The sequence below is a fragment of the Lipomyces tetrasporus genome (genome assembly GCF_029532465.1).
Source record: "Lipomyces tetrasporus strain NRRL Y-64009 chromosome Unknown POJ06scaffold_13, whole genome shotgun sequence".
In the NCBI taxonomy this organism is placed as follows: Eukaryota; Fungi; Ascomycota; class Lipomycetes; order Lipomycetales; family Lipomycetaceae; genus Lipomyces; species Lipomyces tetrasporus.
In genome coordinates this window covers 443,479-456,339 of record NW_026611608.1, presented here as the reverse complement: position 1 = coordinate 456,339, position 12,861 = coordinate 443,479, and the positions used below count along the sequence as shown (strand labels likewise).

Sequence of the window (12,861 nt, the reverse complement as noted above, 5' to 3'; positions counted from 1 at the left end):
TTCAAGAGTGATTTTGAATTGTGGCGGAATTGTCGTAGTAAGTTGCACGGATTCGCTTAGAGCCATATCATCGAGTCATCCGGTGAACGATATCTTGAACAACACGCTCTTCTCGTTGCTGGTCCTAGAGTCGACGATCGATGTTTCAATGGAAATACCAGAGGACGAGCATTGCCAATGATTCGTGGACGGCATCCGGAGTTTTGGGCGACTTCGACCGTTGCAATTCACCGAAGAGGCTCTCAACATTGATGGACAAGTTTCCAGCATTCTTTAGTGCGTACGTCGCCTGGCGGAAGCGTCACACCATCAGTCCGCGAGCGAACTGTATGACGCTCATCGCACCTGGCGAGCAGCTGGACGGACCTGTTCGAGCCTGCCCAAACTGCGGACCCAGCATTGCAACAATCAAGCACGGCTAACATCCAGATTTTGAATAGAGTCATCCGTTGACGCTGGAAAGGGGTCGAGGATCGTGCTCCAAAACATCTTCTGACTTCCGTTCTCCGAAATAAACTATAATCTGTTTGATTCGATGTCAATGGCGCCGTGACCGATATAGGCGATGATCAGTAGCAATTGGTCCCGCAGCAGCGGTGGATCCTGTGTCGCCTGGACGAGCGAGTACAGCAAACACATACCGACTGGCGGTGATTTCGTTGAACTTCGCAGGACCGTTCGATAGAACTCGAGCGCCTTGTTGACGTAGTAATCCATCGTGAACAGCTCTCGTGGTATTGCGGAAACGTGGACTACTCCCAATTATTGGGCCGTTCCAGCTCCGAGGTAGTCCACCACCTCTCGACTCAAGCTCCGCGAGGTGACTTCCGGCCACGCTATTTATATGGAGCGGCTATATATGCAGTCGACTTGGGTTTTTGGTTTGACGAATGCATCTCTGCATCAGTGTAATAGATTATGTCCGCGTTCGATGCACTTGGTCTGGATGTTGTCGACCGTGATATGTTGGGTGTAAGGAAGTAGTCACTGTGACAAATTATACAAAGTTTAGCCTCGATTGGAGTCTCCTCTACGGCTGTAGCGGATTAGCGTAGGTGGGGTCACCTTCTTTGACTGCATCGAGCAAGGATCAATTGCGATGCATGATTTTATTATAACCGACGACATAATTAGCCAATAACTGATTCAAATCTTGCTTCTTTGTTCTTCTGTCTTCAACTATATGAAGCGCATCCATTCCCAAAGCCCGACGCCAGGTCCATAGAATTGCTCTCCGCCGACAGGTCCGCCAATGACTTGACCTGTCCAGCGAGTGTATACGTCGATAGCCTGAACAACATCGTCGTTACTGGCACTAAACTCAAACTTACCCGCATAGCCTGCATCAATATTTATGATGAACCCGTCGGGCTGGGTCGAGCTCGCATTAGGTGGGTACAGAGTCTGTGTTTCATTCCGCCCATATGGGCGAACTGTCATGGAACTGCCAAGACTGACAGGCACTCCATTTTTAGTGAGGTATGCGCTATAATACTCTTGTCCATCGCGCGCTATGTAATCAAACCAGACGATGGCATATGGGCCGACTTTTGCATGACCCCAATACCATGTCTTTGTAGTATCTTGCATCGGTGCGTCTCCCCAGTTCTTGTCATGGTATCCACGGCCGACAATGTGCAATTTTGTTCCACCTATGGAGAGGTGTGCCTGTGCATCAGAGTCTGGAACAGCGTTAGCCCAACCGAAGTTGGGGGCCAAAACCTCTGTGGAATCGGTGCGTTCTGCCGCAAAATTAAACGGGTAATGGGCCGGTGCAGCCTGCGGCATATGGATCAGCAAATATTCGTTCCTCCATGGCATGACCACAGGCGAAACTGCTTACCGATTGAAAGTATAGTGCTCCCTTGACGCCGATAGCTTCAGCATCGACAGTAATGGTGTAGTGGGACATATCTGGAGTTCCCTTCCAGGAGCCAAAGCCGTCAAAAAAACCGCTAGAGCCATCTCCATCTGTTGCAATATAGACACTCATTGAAGGTACGACATAGCCAAATGCAGTCCCGTTCGGAAAGAGACCATTTATTGTGACGTATGTCACAAGCGGTACGCTGCTTTCGGGATGTCCGATTGCACTCACGGTCGAGGTGAAGAACACAATTTGGACGGATGCTTCCTCGCTGGCGATGTCGAAGTACCACCATTCAAACGAGGTACTGTTGACGATGCTGAGCTTAGGTCCATCGAATGCACCTTGCGACGAAGTCGTTACCATAATTGACGATCCATTAGAGACAGTCGGGGGAACAGATGCAAATGATGTTGCAAGACCACTGGCTACGGAAGCAAATATTGAAAAGGCCAGCAGGATCAGACCAAAGACCCTCTGCAATGTGAGCTTTTGAGCCATACTAGATGACTATTGATTCTGTAAGATCTTTGCAAATTCCGGCACGAAACAAATGTGGAAAAGTTACAAAACGTGTCGACGTTGACATGGGATTCACAACCTCGTTTAAGTAACAGCGGGAGATAACCAATAATAACGCACATCCTTACGTGGTGCTAGCCTTCAATTGCAAGCAGCCACCTCCGCATACGAACAGCCGCATCTAACCAGGCTTGGGACCGTCAGCATGGGTCGGACGTGTCAGAGTTTCCGTTCACTATAGGATAAGGATAATCCGGCAGAACTGCTGCCCTTGAGAGAAGCACTTTAACCAGCCGAAGTGCTTAGAGTATAGAATCGACTGCTAATGCAGCGTTAGCGCCAAAATTGGTAAGATCTTCTCATGTATGTACTCGGATTTTCTGGGCGTGGGGATGAATATCAAGATCAAAATACGCTAGTCCCTAAGAGGAATGGTTGGTTAGCTCTTTTGCGTAAGCTCTTTCGCTCGAATGACAGTACATTCCTCAACTGGCATCGCTTCTAATTCTGTTCACTGAATTCATGGCTGTGGCTTCGGATACTTTACGCCAAGTCAATAGAAGCTTTTCAAGAGAAATCACAATCGTTATCGTGCTAAATAATCGGCAAAATGTTGGTCCGGTTTCGCTCTAAGCTTTGAATACTGTGAAATCTTGGTGATAGAGACTACCGCAATGGTCTCGACATCGGCTTGTTCACGTTAGAATATTTAATAGACTTATATTTTGACCATTTTGTTGTTTCTTAAATTGGTCCATGCTGCAGCATCTGTTGTTTAGTAGTAATACCATAACACATTCTCAGGCTAGCTCACGGGTCAATCGCTGTCAGCAGAACGACGTACCACGGAGGAAATACGAAATACGACACGCCAAAATGGGAGGGAATTAAGAAATAGGGGTGTTCAAGACTAAAATTTCCGTATTCCTATTCGCAGAATGTCCGATTATTTGTTAACGAATAAAATTGGACTGTCGAATAATTTTGCCAGAACCCAGTGGGTAAGAACCTCACTGAGTGATTTGGTCGAGGTCAAGTTCATAATCCGTATATTCTCCATATTCACTGATACAGGTAAATAATGCTGTGAACGCCTTCTGACCATTCTTTGCACTAAAGTGCAGCAGAGCTTTGTAACCTTGAGGGAATGATCAATTTTAGCTACATTAATAATTGGGATCATTGACATGCGTCGTTCAATATCGGGCAATCCCGCTTCGACTATAAAGTTATATACGCCTGTACGATTTCCAGCGGGCGGTACAAATCCACTATATCCGGACGGATCGCCACCTGCTGTGGCCTTAGTGCGGTCAATATACTCGCGAAGCAGAGGGATGCGCATGCTCCCCGCTCTTCTCATTGTTTACTTTCTTTTTCTGGTTCTTCTCTTGTTGCTCCCACTATACATTTAGGCCAATCATGGTCCTCTGTAGCACTATCTCGTCATCCGTGTCGCTTTGACAGGCAGTCGCGTCGGGCAAAACAAGCTCTTCGCCTTCGTCTTCATCCAAAATCTCAGAGTCGACTGGAGTACTCTTTGAACTATTAGCCAACACTACTAACTTCAGACGTCGCTGAAACGTAATTACTCTCAATTGAATATCCTTGGTCGTCCTCAAAGTCTCCTTGATATTGGCGAGGATGTTCGCTATCTGACGCGTCGAAAGCCCTCTGTTGTCCTTGCTGAAGAGGAGGGGAGGACGGTTTATAGCTCCATTGCGCGCAGCAGGACGCGACTGTCTCCTCTCTATACTCTGGCTACCTGTCGACGTCGAAATCGGAAAGATAGACGGCAATTAAATAGATGCAACCCCAGTATTTATCCGCGACATATGCATAATAAATTAGGCGAGCCATTCCATCCCTAAACTGCTGTCCTAAACACAAAATTGCGGCGAACTGTATTCTGGGTACGGAAGTGCCAGCCCTAACCACGCTACTCGGAACGCGTTTAAGGACTGACGCGTCAAGCGATCTTGACTATACCATTAGCTCGACACCCGTCCTTCGTCACATTTGCGCATCGCAGTCCCGCGCAGAGTCGATATGGCGCCGAATCCAGAGCTCACGTTTTCTGACCGGAGTGATGAAGTTGGATTCGTTAACTTTTTCAATTCGCTGGATACACCGCAATCTGGGCAAGACTTGACGCTCCTCCGCGTCTTCCACCGAGGCGACTACTACACCTGCCATGGTCCTGAAGCGCTATATGTCGCAGACAATGTCTACCGCACGCGTACCGTGCTTAAATACCTTGGGACCAGTGGCTCTGACAAATTGCCGAGCTGCACGCTCTCAGCCATGGTCTTTGCCAATTTCCTCCGCGACGCGCTCTTCAATCGTGGCCTGAAAGTCGACATCTACGCAAGCTCCGGCCGTAACAACTGGACGCTAGCAAAACAGGCCTCGCCCGGCAATTTGCAGGCCGTCGAGGATCTCATCACGAGCCCCGAGACCAGTCCGATCGTGATCGCCGTGCGCATCCACTCTAAGGCAGATCAGAAGATTGTTGGCGTGTGTTTCGCGGACGCGTCGGCGCGGGAATTGGGCGTCTCCGAATTTGTCGACAACGAGCTTTTTTCGAATTTTGAGTCACTTGTTATTCAGCTTGGCGTAAAGGAATGCCTGATCCAGCAGAATGAGGGCGAAAAAGATCTCGATCTGAAGAAGATCCGCGGAATTGCTGATCGATGTGGCATCGTCATTACGGATAGGAAATCGTCGGATTTCGCAACCAGGGACATTGAACAGGATTTGTCGCGGCTCTTGGCGGGACAAATGTCGGTGTCCATGTTGCCTCAGGCTGGCCTCAGGACCGCAATGGCAGCCGCAGCGTGCTTGATCAAGTACCTTGGCTTGATGGGCGACTCGACGAACTTTGGACAGTACCAACTCTACCAGCATGATCTTTCACAGTACATGAAACTCGACTCATCCGCCGTCCGGGCACTTAATTTGATGCCCGGACCGCGTGATGGTGCCAAAAATATGAGCGTCTTCGGTCTATTAAATCGGTGCAAGACTACGGCGGGAACTCGGCTTCTTGCCCAGTGGTTAAAACAACCGCTGATGGACGTCGATGAAATAGTCGAGCGGCACGCGTTGGTTGAGGCCTTTGTGGATGATGTCGCACTGCGCCAGGCCATGCAGGAGGACCATTTGCGTGCGATTCCTGACTTGCACAGATTGTCAAAGAAGTTCCAGCGTGGCGTGGCCGGTTTGGAGGACGTCGTCAGAGTTTATCAGACTGTTATTCGTATTCCGGACTTGATTGCGACTCTCGAAGCTGTAGCCGACGAAGGTCGGTTGAGTACGTTGGACAAAGTCTACACGTCAAAGCTTAGAGAGTACAATAATGGGTTGCTGAAGTTGGTCGACCTTGTCGAGACCACTGTTGATCTCGACGCGTTGGAGAATCACGAATTCAATATCAAACCTGAGTTTGACAATGCACTACAGGAAGTACATAGTAAGCTCGAACAGTTACGAAGTGATATTCAAGAGGAGCACATTCGCGTTGGCGATGACTTGAACATGGAACCGGAGAAGAAGCTAAAGCTGGAGCAGCACACCGGCTACGGATGGTGCCTGAGATTAACTCGAGTCGTGAGTTCATCTTCCCTGTACTTGGTCAAAATATGTCACTAATATAGTAGGACGCGTCATGTCTAAGAGGTCGTCGGGGATATACTGAGCTCGGCACGTTAAAGGCTGGTATATACTTCACCAGTCCGAAGCTTAGGGATCTCAGCAACGAATTTACTGATCTCTCTTCTTCATATCATAAGATGCAAAGTGGGCTCGTCCGTGAGGTCGTCGCTGTAGTCGCCACTTACTGCAATCTTCTCGAGAAGCTAGCAATCATTCTTGCTCATCTGGACGTTATTGTCAGCTTTGGACACGTTTCCAGTACAGCTCCGACCCCATATGTTCGTCCGAGAATGCACCCTCGGGGTACCGGCAGTACCATTCTAAAAGCCGCCCGTCACCCATGCATGGAAGCCCAAGATGACATGGCATTTATTCCCAACGACGTCTCGCTCGTTCGCGGTGATTCAGAATTCGTCATCATAACCGGTCCCAACATGGGCGGCAAATCGACATACATCCGGCAAATTGGCGTCATTGCGCTTCTTGCACAGGCAGGGTGCTTCGTGCCGTGCGACCAAGCCGAGCTCTGCATATTTGATTGCATTCTCGCGCGGGTCGGCGCCGGCGATTCTCAGTTGAAAGGTGTGTCGACTTTCATGGCCGAGATGCTCGAGACCGCGTCGATCCTCAAATCCGCCAGTTCCGAGAGCTTGATCATTATCGACGAGCTCGGTCGTGGCACGTCGACGTATGACGGGTTTGGCCTCGCCTGGGCGATCTCGCAACATATCGTCCGGGAGATTAGATGTTTTGGCCTGTTTGCGACGCATTTTCACGAGCTTACGGGTCTATCTGAACGGTACCCACAGGTGCAGAACCTGCATGTCGTTGCGCATGTGGAGAGCGTACGAGCTGCGCATGTGGCCCATCAGCAGAGACGGGAACTTAATGGCAAAGAAATCACCTTACTATATAAAGTTGAGGAAGGCGTAAGCGACCAGTCGTTCGGTATCCATGTTGCCGAGCTGGTCAGATTTCCGGAAAAGGTGGTCAATATGGCCAAGCGCAAGGCCAGCGAGTTGGAGGACATGGCCGGCAAAGAGGGCAGGGAAGATGTCGGACCTGCTACGAAGTGCAGCAAGGCGGAAGTTGCCCAGGGATCTGAGATTTTGCGGTCCGTGTTGAAGGAATGGAGGGCGCGGACCAAGGCGTCAGACGTAACGGATAAGGACGAAATGATCCGGCAGTTTAAAGATCTCGTGTCGTCGGATGAGTGGAAGCAGAAGTTGCTGGAGAGCCCGTTTATTCAGGAGGTTTTGGCATTGTAGGTGTAAAACATTAATTTTGTATATTAGTTTGTCCTATACGATATATGTAGACAATTAAATTTGCAAGTATCAATCGTGATCTATGCTACAGGGAATGGTTGGTTGATGCCTCACAGCGGCAACATAGAGACGGGCAGATACTGACGCGTCGCTTCCGCCAACTCCCGAGACTTTATTTACGCAACTGCTAAACTACCGTCCGAGTCCGCAACACATTTATTTGTCCCATGCTAGATGCGAAACCAACATCGTTTATATCCGAGCATGTTATCCTCGAAGAGTCGCATGCATCACAAAATGTAGTCCTCCGGGTTGGCGACCACTCCATGGTGAACCCGAACGTGAGAGTGTGCACGCAACCAGCGGCGCACAGCAGCTGTAACAGCGACGAACCGTCATTACTAGAAATCGGCGACTATACAATCGTTTCGGACAGTTGTAATTTCGAGCTATCGCCGACTTCGCGAGTGAGGATTGGGAACTACACGCAGATTGATCCTGGAGTGCGAGTCGCGCCTGGCGTTACGATTGGCGATTGCTGTGTGCTGGGAGCCGGGTGCGTTATAGCCAGGGGCACGCGAATCGGGAATAATTGCAAGATAGCTGCCGGCGCGAAGATCGGTGTTAGTGTTGTTATCCCGCCTGGATCCGTAGCCGTGGGAGACGCAGGCGAAGTGCGGCAAGCAATGGAGGATATGAGTGATGAGCAGCGGATACGGGAAATGAAGATGCACGTCGACTTTCTCATGCGAATCATGCCCGCCTACAACAAGCCTCGCCAAAATCGAAAATAAAGACAAGTATGCATTGAGAATTACATGTTACACAAAATGCAGCACTAGAAATACAGCAAAACGTACTTATAATACAAGAAATTTATACAAAGTAGATATTAGTCTACTTCCGTTTCCTTCCCGCTCCACCTCTCCTTCTGCCGGCTCTCGTACCTCCGTCACTGACGTGCTCCGGCGTCCTAGGACTAGGCTGTCTCCCAAGCTCACTAGCACGACGCTTAAGATTCACTTTTTTACCACTACCGTTGGGCTGGGTCTGAGATGGCACCGACGCTTGTGAAGGGCCAACCTTTTGTTTCTTCTGTACAGCAGCGGCAGGTACAGGAGCAACCGCACGGGGTCTCCACGAGAACCTTACTTGCGGTGGATTCTTCGACCGCAACGCCGGCAACTTCAGCATCTCGCGCGCCACTTCTAATACGTTATTGCACTGTAGTCTCGTCTTTTCCGCCTTGATCGCCTCATCTGACTCAGGCTTATGCTGAGCGAGTCGTCTCCGTAGATTAGGTATCGCTAGTTGAGCCTCAGAACATATTGCCCGCAACGCCGGCGTCAAATCCGGAGACGAATCTGTCGAGATGGGATATGATGGAGCGCGTCGGATGGCAATGTAAATCGCTATAACCGCCGGCTCCAATACCGCCCAGTTGCACTCTAACGACTCTGGGTTCGAGGCCAATTTCTTGTCGTTCTCGAGATTTTGAGCGAGGAAGATGACGAGGTCTTTGAGTTTGGGAATGAAAATTCCAAACTCGGTACTGGCAGGAACAGATGCGCAGCCTTCGACACTGAGACGTAGAATATGGATCTGACCCTTGGGATCAGAGATAGTTTTATTTAAAATGGCCGGAACAGCAGTCGAGGCGAGATATTTGATCAGAGAATTAGACGAGGCATGTCGCTAAAGGCAAGTTAGAATGGACGGTTCTCATCCTAACGTATATCTCACTCACACTTAAAATATTGACAACCCATTTTGGTAAAAACGCAATGTACTCCTGCGAAGTTGCGTCTGAGTCAGTCAGTAAGCTGGCTTCAGGAGCCTTCGCAACAAGCGCATCCAACAGATCAGTCAGCAGCTGTTTGCTGCCTTCGTCGTCGCCTCCTTTCATTGACTGGAGTGAGAGCAATGTTGGCAAAAGTCGACCGAGCATTTTGACATCCGTAATGTTTTTGACCGCCGCAATCCCACCACCACCAAACTCTGGTGCTGATCCAAGAATCGACTTTCCAGAAGCCGTGATCCACGACACGGCGACTTCTTGCAGTACTGGCTCCTTAGTTGATGACGCCAGAGCCCATAATTGCCGGGACGCGACGGCCGGAAGCTGAACGGCCGCTTTTTCAAGACTACTTCTGACGATTTGTAACTCGGCTGGAACTTGCGCTTGGAGCAATTGAATTAGAATGTCAATAATCAATTCTTTGTCGCTGTCAGAGTGACTGTGGACTGCCATGTCGGGTAGGCGCTTTATTGTTCCCATTCGAATCTGTAATATTGTCAGAGACCTGGAAAATATAATACGAATTCGGAACACGTACCTTAGTATCCTCATCTTCACAGAAATCAATCATACTCTCCACCGCGCGTGAAGCTAAATCTTGCCGGTCGGCAAACGCTGCAAACAAATCTGGAATGAAGGAATTCGCAAGCGTGCGAGCTTTTTTGTCCGCAGTTGGAGCGGAAAATGTCAATATCCGAGAATATGCAGTTGCAGCCTAAATTACCATATTAGTCTCACTACGTAACCCGCCGATCATAATGGTATTGAATCATACATCGTCTGCAGTACCGCCTGTCAACCCTCGTGCAACTTCATAATAGTAGTAGATTAGCTGCACATCATCGCCTTCCGGAGCGGCAAGACCGTTTGCTGCATTCACCGACATATTTTCTCGCGCGATTGCAGGTAGAACGGAACTATACTGGCAAACTCGGTTACAGTGAATCCGAGAATAAAAGTGCTCAAAACTGCGTGTAGCTGGACGGGCACATGCGATCCCAATTGTCAAAGTGCAATCGCCCTCTCAAATCAGATCACGGCAGTAATTTTTGGCAACAAATCTTCCGGGGACGGCACTAAAATTATTACTGGAACTCGCGAAGCTGGCTCGGATCGAGTGACAATTGCAGATAAAGTCGTGCTGGCTCGAAGTGAAGGCCCGTTGCCATCACCCTCAAATGTCACGTGATATTAAGGATGTGTCTGACCCACTTCAGAGTCCATATTTACGGAATTGTGTTCGAGCATGCATTACGGGCATACAATAGCCAATCGAATCACGCCTAATCTGATAAATTTGCACTCGGTCAGTTTATCGTCCTTGTCGAGACCGGCAACGGCGATGAGACACTGATCCTGGCTTTGTATCAGCGCCGGACAAATTACCCCGGTATTTAATCGTCGACCGGCAGAGTTCTAACAGCTAACCGAGTCTGTGATGGATCTGAAGGCAGGCGGAACGACGCGGAACAGAACATGATACTGACTAGACTAACGAGTGGACAGTGACGCGCCGAATTATCCACAGACGGCCTACGCAGAGCAGAGCACGGATGAAAACACACCATGTCTACCCCAGTCTTTGTGGAACTTAAATTCAACAGGGACAACCAATTAAAGACTGAGTGCATCTTCGAGACGAATAAAATAATCCCGGTAGCTGGACTAGAATATATTATTACGGTCCTTGTACGTCACAAATTGATTGATCGTATCCGACAAGATTGTGAAGCGCTCACAGTAAACGACGCTGCGAGCCATTGCCTCAATAGCATAGCCACTTGCAGCGTTGCTATACAATATTCATAAACAAGGGGGTGCTGTCTAAACTCTAAATGCTGGTTCAACTGCTTGCACGATAGATAATCTCAGCCTCTAATTTAAGCCTGTATCAATAATGTATTAATTATGCAATACAAAATGCGGGAACAAAAGTCGACACCAATATTTTACAATGCAAGCAAATGAAGTCTATATCAAACCCCGCAGCAACGCCCGAAACCAATTTTTATACCCCAAGTTTATACAAAAAGGTGACAAACAAGTAACAAGAGATAGACTAAGCAAATACTCCAGTCGTCCTCTGTTGTCCCCAGAACTTTGCAATTAAGCCAGATGCTTTGCCTTTCATTATCCGCTTCAATGGTGGCTGCTGATGCTGAGTGGCGGCTTGACAAGGCAGGTCGTCGACCGATCGCATGTAGAGCTCCTCTTCGTCGATCTCTTCTTCGGGCGACGGAAGGCACATGAGAGACGACGCCGGGATTGAGAGAGAGGACGCAATTGACGAAGATGAGGATGAGGTCGAGAGTGCAGGCATGCGGGAATGCGGGGGGAGATAGATGGGTGACAGTGGAGGTGTAGTGTAGTATGACTGCGATTGCGAAGACTGCAGCTGGTGTCCATGGTGGGGAACTTGGTGATAGAGGAGCTCCCGCTGCTTCTGCTCCTCCTGCTGCTTGCGGGCGTAGTACTCTCGCTCGCGTAAGACCTGCTCGCGTCGGCGGACTTCGGTCTTGATGGGACCGATGAAAGGAGCAAAGTGGACAAGGAGGTCGTCGTTGGTTATCCGCAGGTCCCAGTCGAGGAGGTAGAGGAGCTGTTTTTCCATAAGATTGACCTCCTCCAGAGCAAACAAGCCAGCTGTGTACTTTGCCCAGTGCTTGTTCTTTGGCGAGGAGTCGTTGAGGGTCTTGGCGGCCAGAATGAGAGCGGCAAGGAAGACCCTGTGGCAGGTACAGGCGAGGCCACGGGCCATGGAAGGAAGACGAGCGCGAAGACGTGAGAGGAAGACAAGCGTGGACATAAGCGTCGGAGTCTGGACGTTGGACTGCGTGACAAGGGTCGCAATGAAGGTCGTGAGAGACGGCAGACGGCCGGGAGTGGAGTATTGGTCGTCGGACGAGGTTGGCGACGCAGGAGGGGTGTTGGGATAACCATTCGCAGAAGAGGTGTCTGGGTCGCACCGAATTACGGTCTGCGTAGTTGACACGAGGTACGCGATCATCTGCGGCGACACCGGGGAGGAAACGAATATGTCGAGCGCGGCACGGTCGATGTCCAGCATGGCGACTTGACTTTACTGTTGCTAGCCGATATGGAAGGGATATGATGGAGAGCAGAGAGAGGGCTGCCAGCGGCTTAAGTATGCTTGAAGGCGTTGACTTCCATGGTCAGGGGCCGCGATGGGCTAGTCGAGGGTGAATATGATCGCGACAGGGTGCGCGACAAGGGGGCGGTGGCAGGCATTGGACAGGCACGCAACAGGCAAGGAGGCGGGCTCCTGGCTGGACTTGTGCCCAGCCACACCCCCCCTCGTGGACTTTTGAGCCACACGACTTTGGACTGTGGCAGCCTCACGAACAACCTAAAAGCTTCACTTGCGGCTGTGCTCCAGCCACATTTCCCAATTACTTATCCTAATGCGGCTAGAGCAACTCTCCTCCCTGCATAACCATCAATGCGCTCGGCCATATATGGATTAGCGCTAATGCAAGACGACCGACCCCTGGCTAACTGAACAAGAAAGGAATTTCGCTAGCCATCATGCCCCAGCCTCGCGGGACCACAACTCCTTGCTGAACATCAGCCCAGCCACCCACTGCCCTCAAACAAGCTTCTTTTCCCCTGGCATAACTGCCTCTCTGGTAGGCCAAATCTCGGTGCCTGGTGTGGTGATCGGCAATGTGCAAGGATCTTGTTCACGCAATGCCGACGCGACGGTGATGGCTGGATGACTGTTGGCTGCGACG

The 12,861-nt window shown here is 49.9% G+C and overlaps 6 protein-coding genes across 6 annotated transcripts; 2 read left to right on the top strand and 4 right to left on the bottom strand.

Moving 5' to 3' along the window:
* Positions 1-154: 154 nt before the first annotated feature.
* Positions 155-812, bottom strand: POJ06DRAFT_43761 (uncharacterized protein). Its single transcript, XM_056191026.1, has one exon. It carries the CDS (start codon positions 444-446, stop codon positions 243-245), a length of 204 nt encoding a protein of 67 aa, XP_056040204.1. The 5' UTR covers positions 447-812; the 3' UTR covers positions 155-242.
* Positions 813-948: 136 nt separating this feature from the next.
* On the bottom strand, positions 949-2,825 carry POJ06DRAFT_43700 (uncharacterized protein). Its single transcript, XM_056191024.1, has 2 exons — positions 1,844-2,825; positions 949-1,779 (listed from the first exon to the last, which is right to left on the bottom strand). Exons 1-2 carry the CDS (start codon positions 2,366-2,368, stop codon positions 1,180-1,182), a joined length of 1,125 nt encoding a protein of 374 aa, XP_056040203.1. The 5' UTR covers positions 2,369-2,825; the 3' UTR covers positions 949-1,179.
* Positions 2,826-4,095: 1,270 nt separating this feature from the next.
* POJ06DRAFT_43719 (muts domain V-domain-containing protein) lies at positions 4,096-7,425 on the top strand. The gene is made up of 2 exons (XM_056191025.1): positions 4,096-5,998; positions 6,049-7,425. Exons 1-2 carry the CDS (start codon positions 4,439-4,441, stop codon positions 7,309-7,311), a joined length of 2,823 nt encoding a protein of 940 aa, XP_056040202.1. The 5' UTR covers positions 4,096-4,438; the 3' UTR covers positions 7,312-7,425.
* On the top strand, positions 7,399-8,194 carry POJ06DRAFT_263311 (trimeric LpxA-like protein). The gene has a single exon (XM_056188858.1). It carries the CDS (start codon positions 7,539-7,541, stop codon positions 8,103-8,105), a length of 567 nt encoding a protein of 188 aa, XP_056040201.1. The 5' UTR covers positions 7,399-7,538; the 3' UTR covers positions 8,106-8,194.
* On the bottom strand, positions 8,195-10,222 carry POJ06DRAFT_263310 (uncharacterized protein). Its single transcript, XM_056188857.1, has 4 exons — positions 9,885-10,222; positions 9,648-9,824; positions 9,059-9,595; positions 8,195-9,006 (listed from the first exon to the last, which is right to left on the bottom strand). The coding sequence occupies exons 1-4, from the start codon at positions 9,993-9,995 to the stop codon at positions 8,209-8,211; spliced, it is 1,623 nt and encodes a 540-aa protein (XP_056040200.1). The 5' UTR covers positions 9,996-10,222; the 3' UTR covers positions 8,195-8,208.
* A 777-nt stretch (positions 10,223-10,999) lies between these two features.
* POJ06DRAFT_263307 (uncharacterized protein) lies at positions 11,000-12,336 on the bottom strand. Its single transcript, XM_056188856.1, has one exon. The coding sequence runs from the start codon at positions 12,174-12,176 to the stop codon at positions 11,169-11,171; it is 1,008 nt and encodes a 335-aa protein (XP_056040199.1). The 5' UTR covers positions 12,177-12,336; the 3' UTR covers positions 11,000-11,168.
* Between the last annotated feature and the right edge of the window lie 525 nt (positions 12,337-12,861).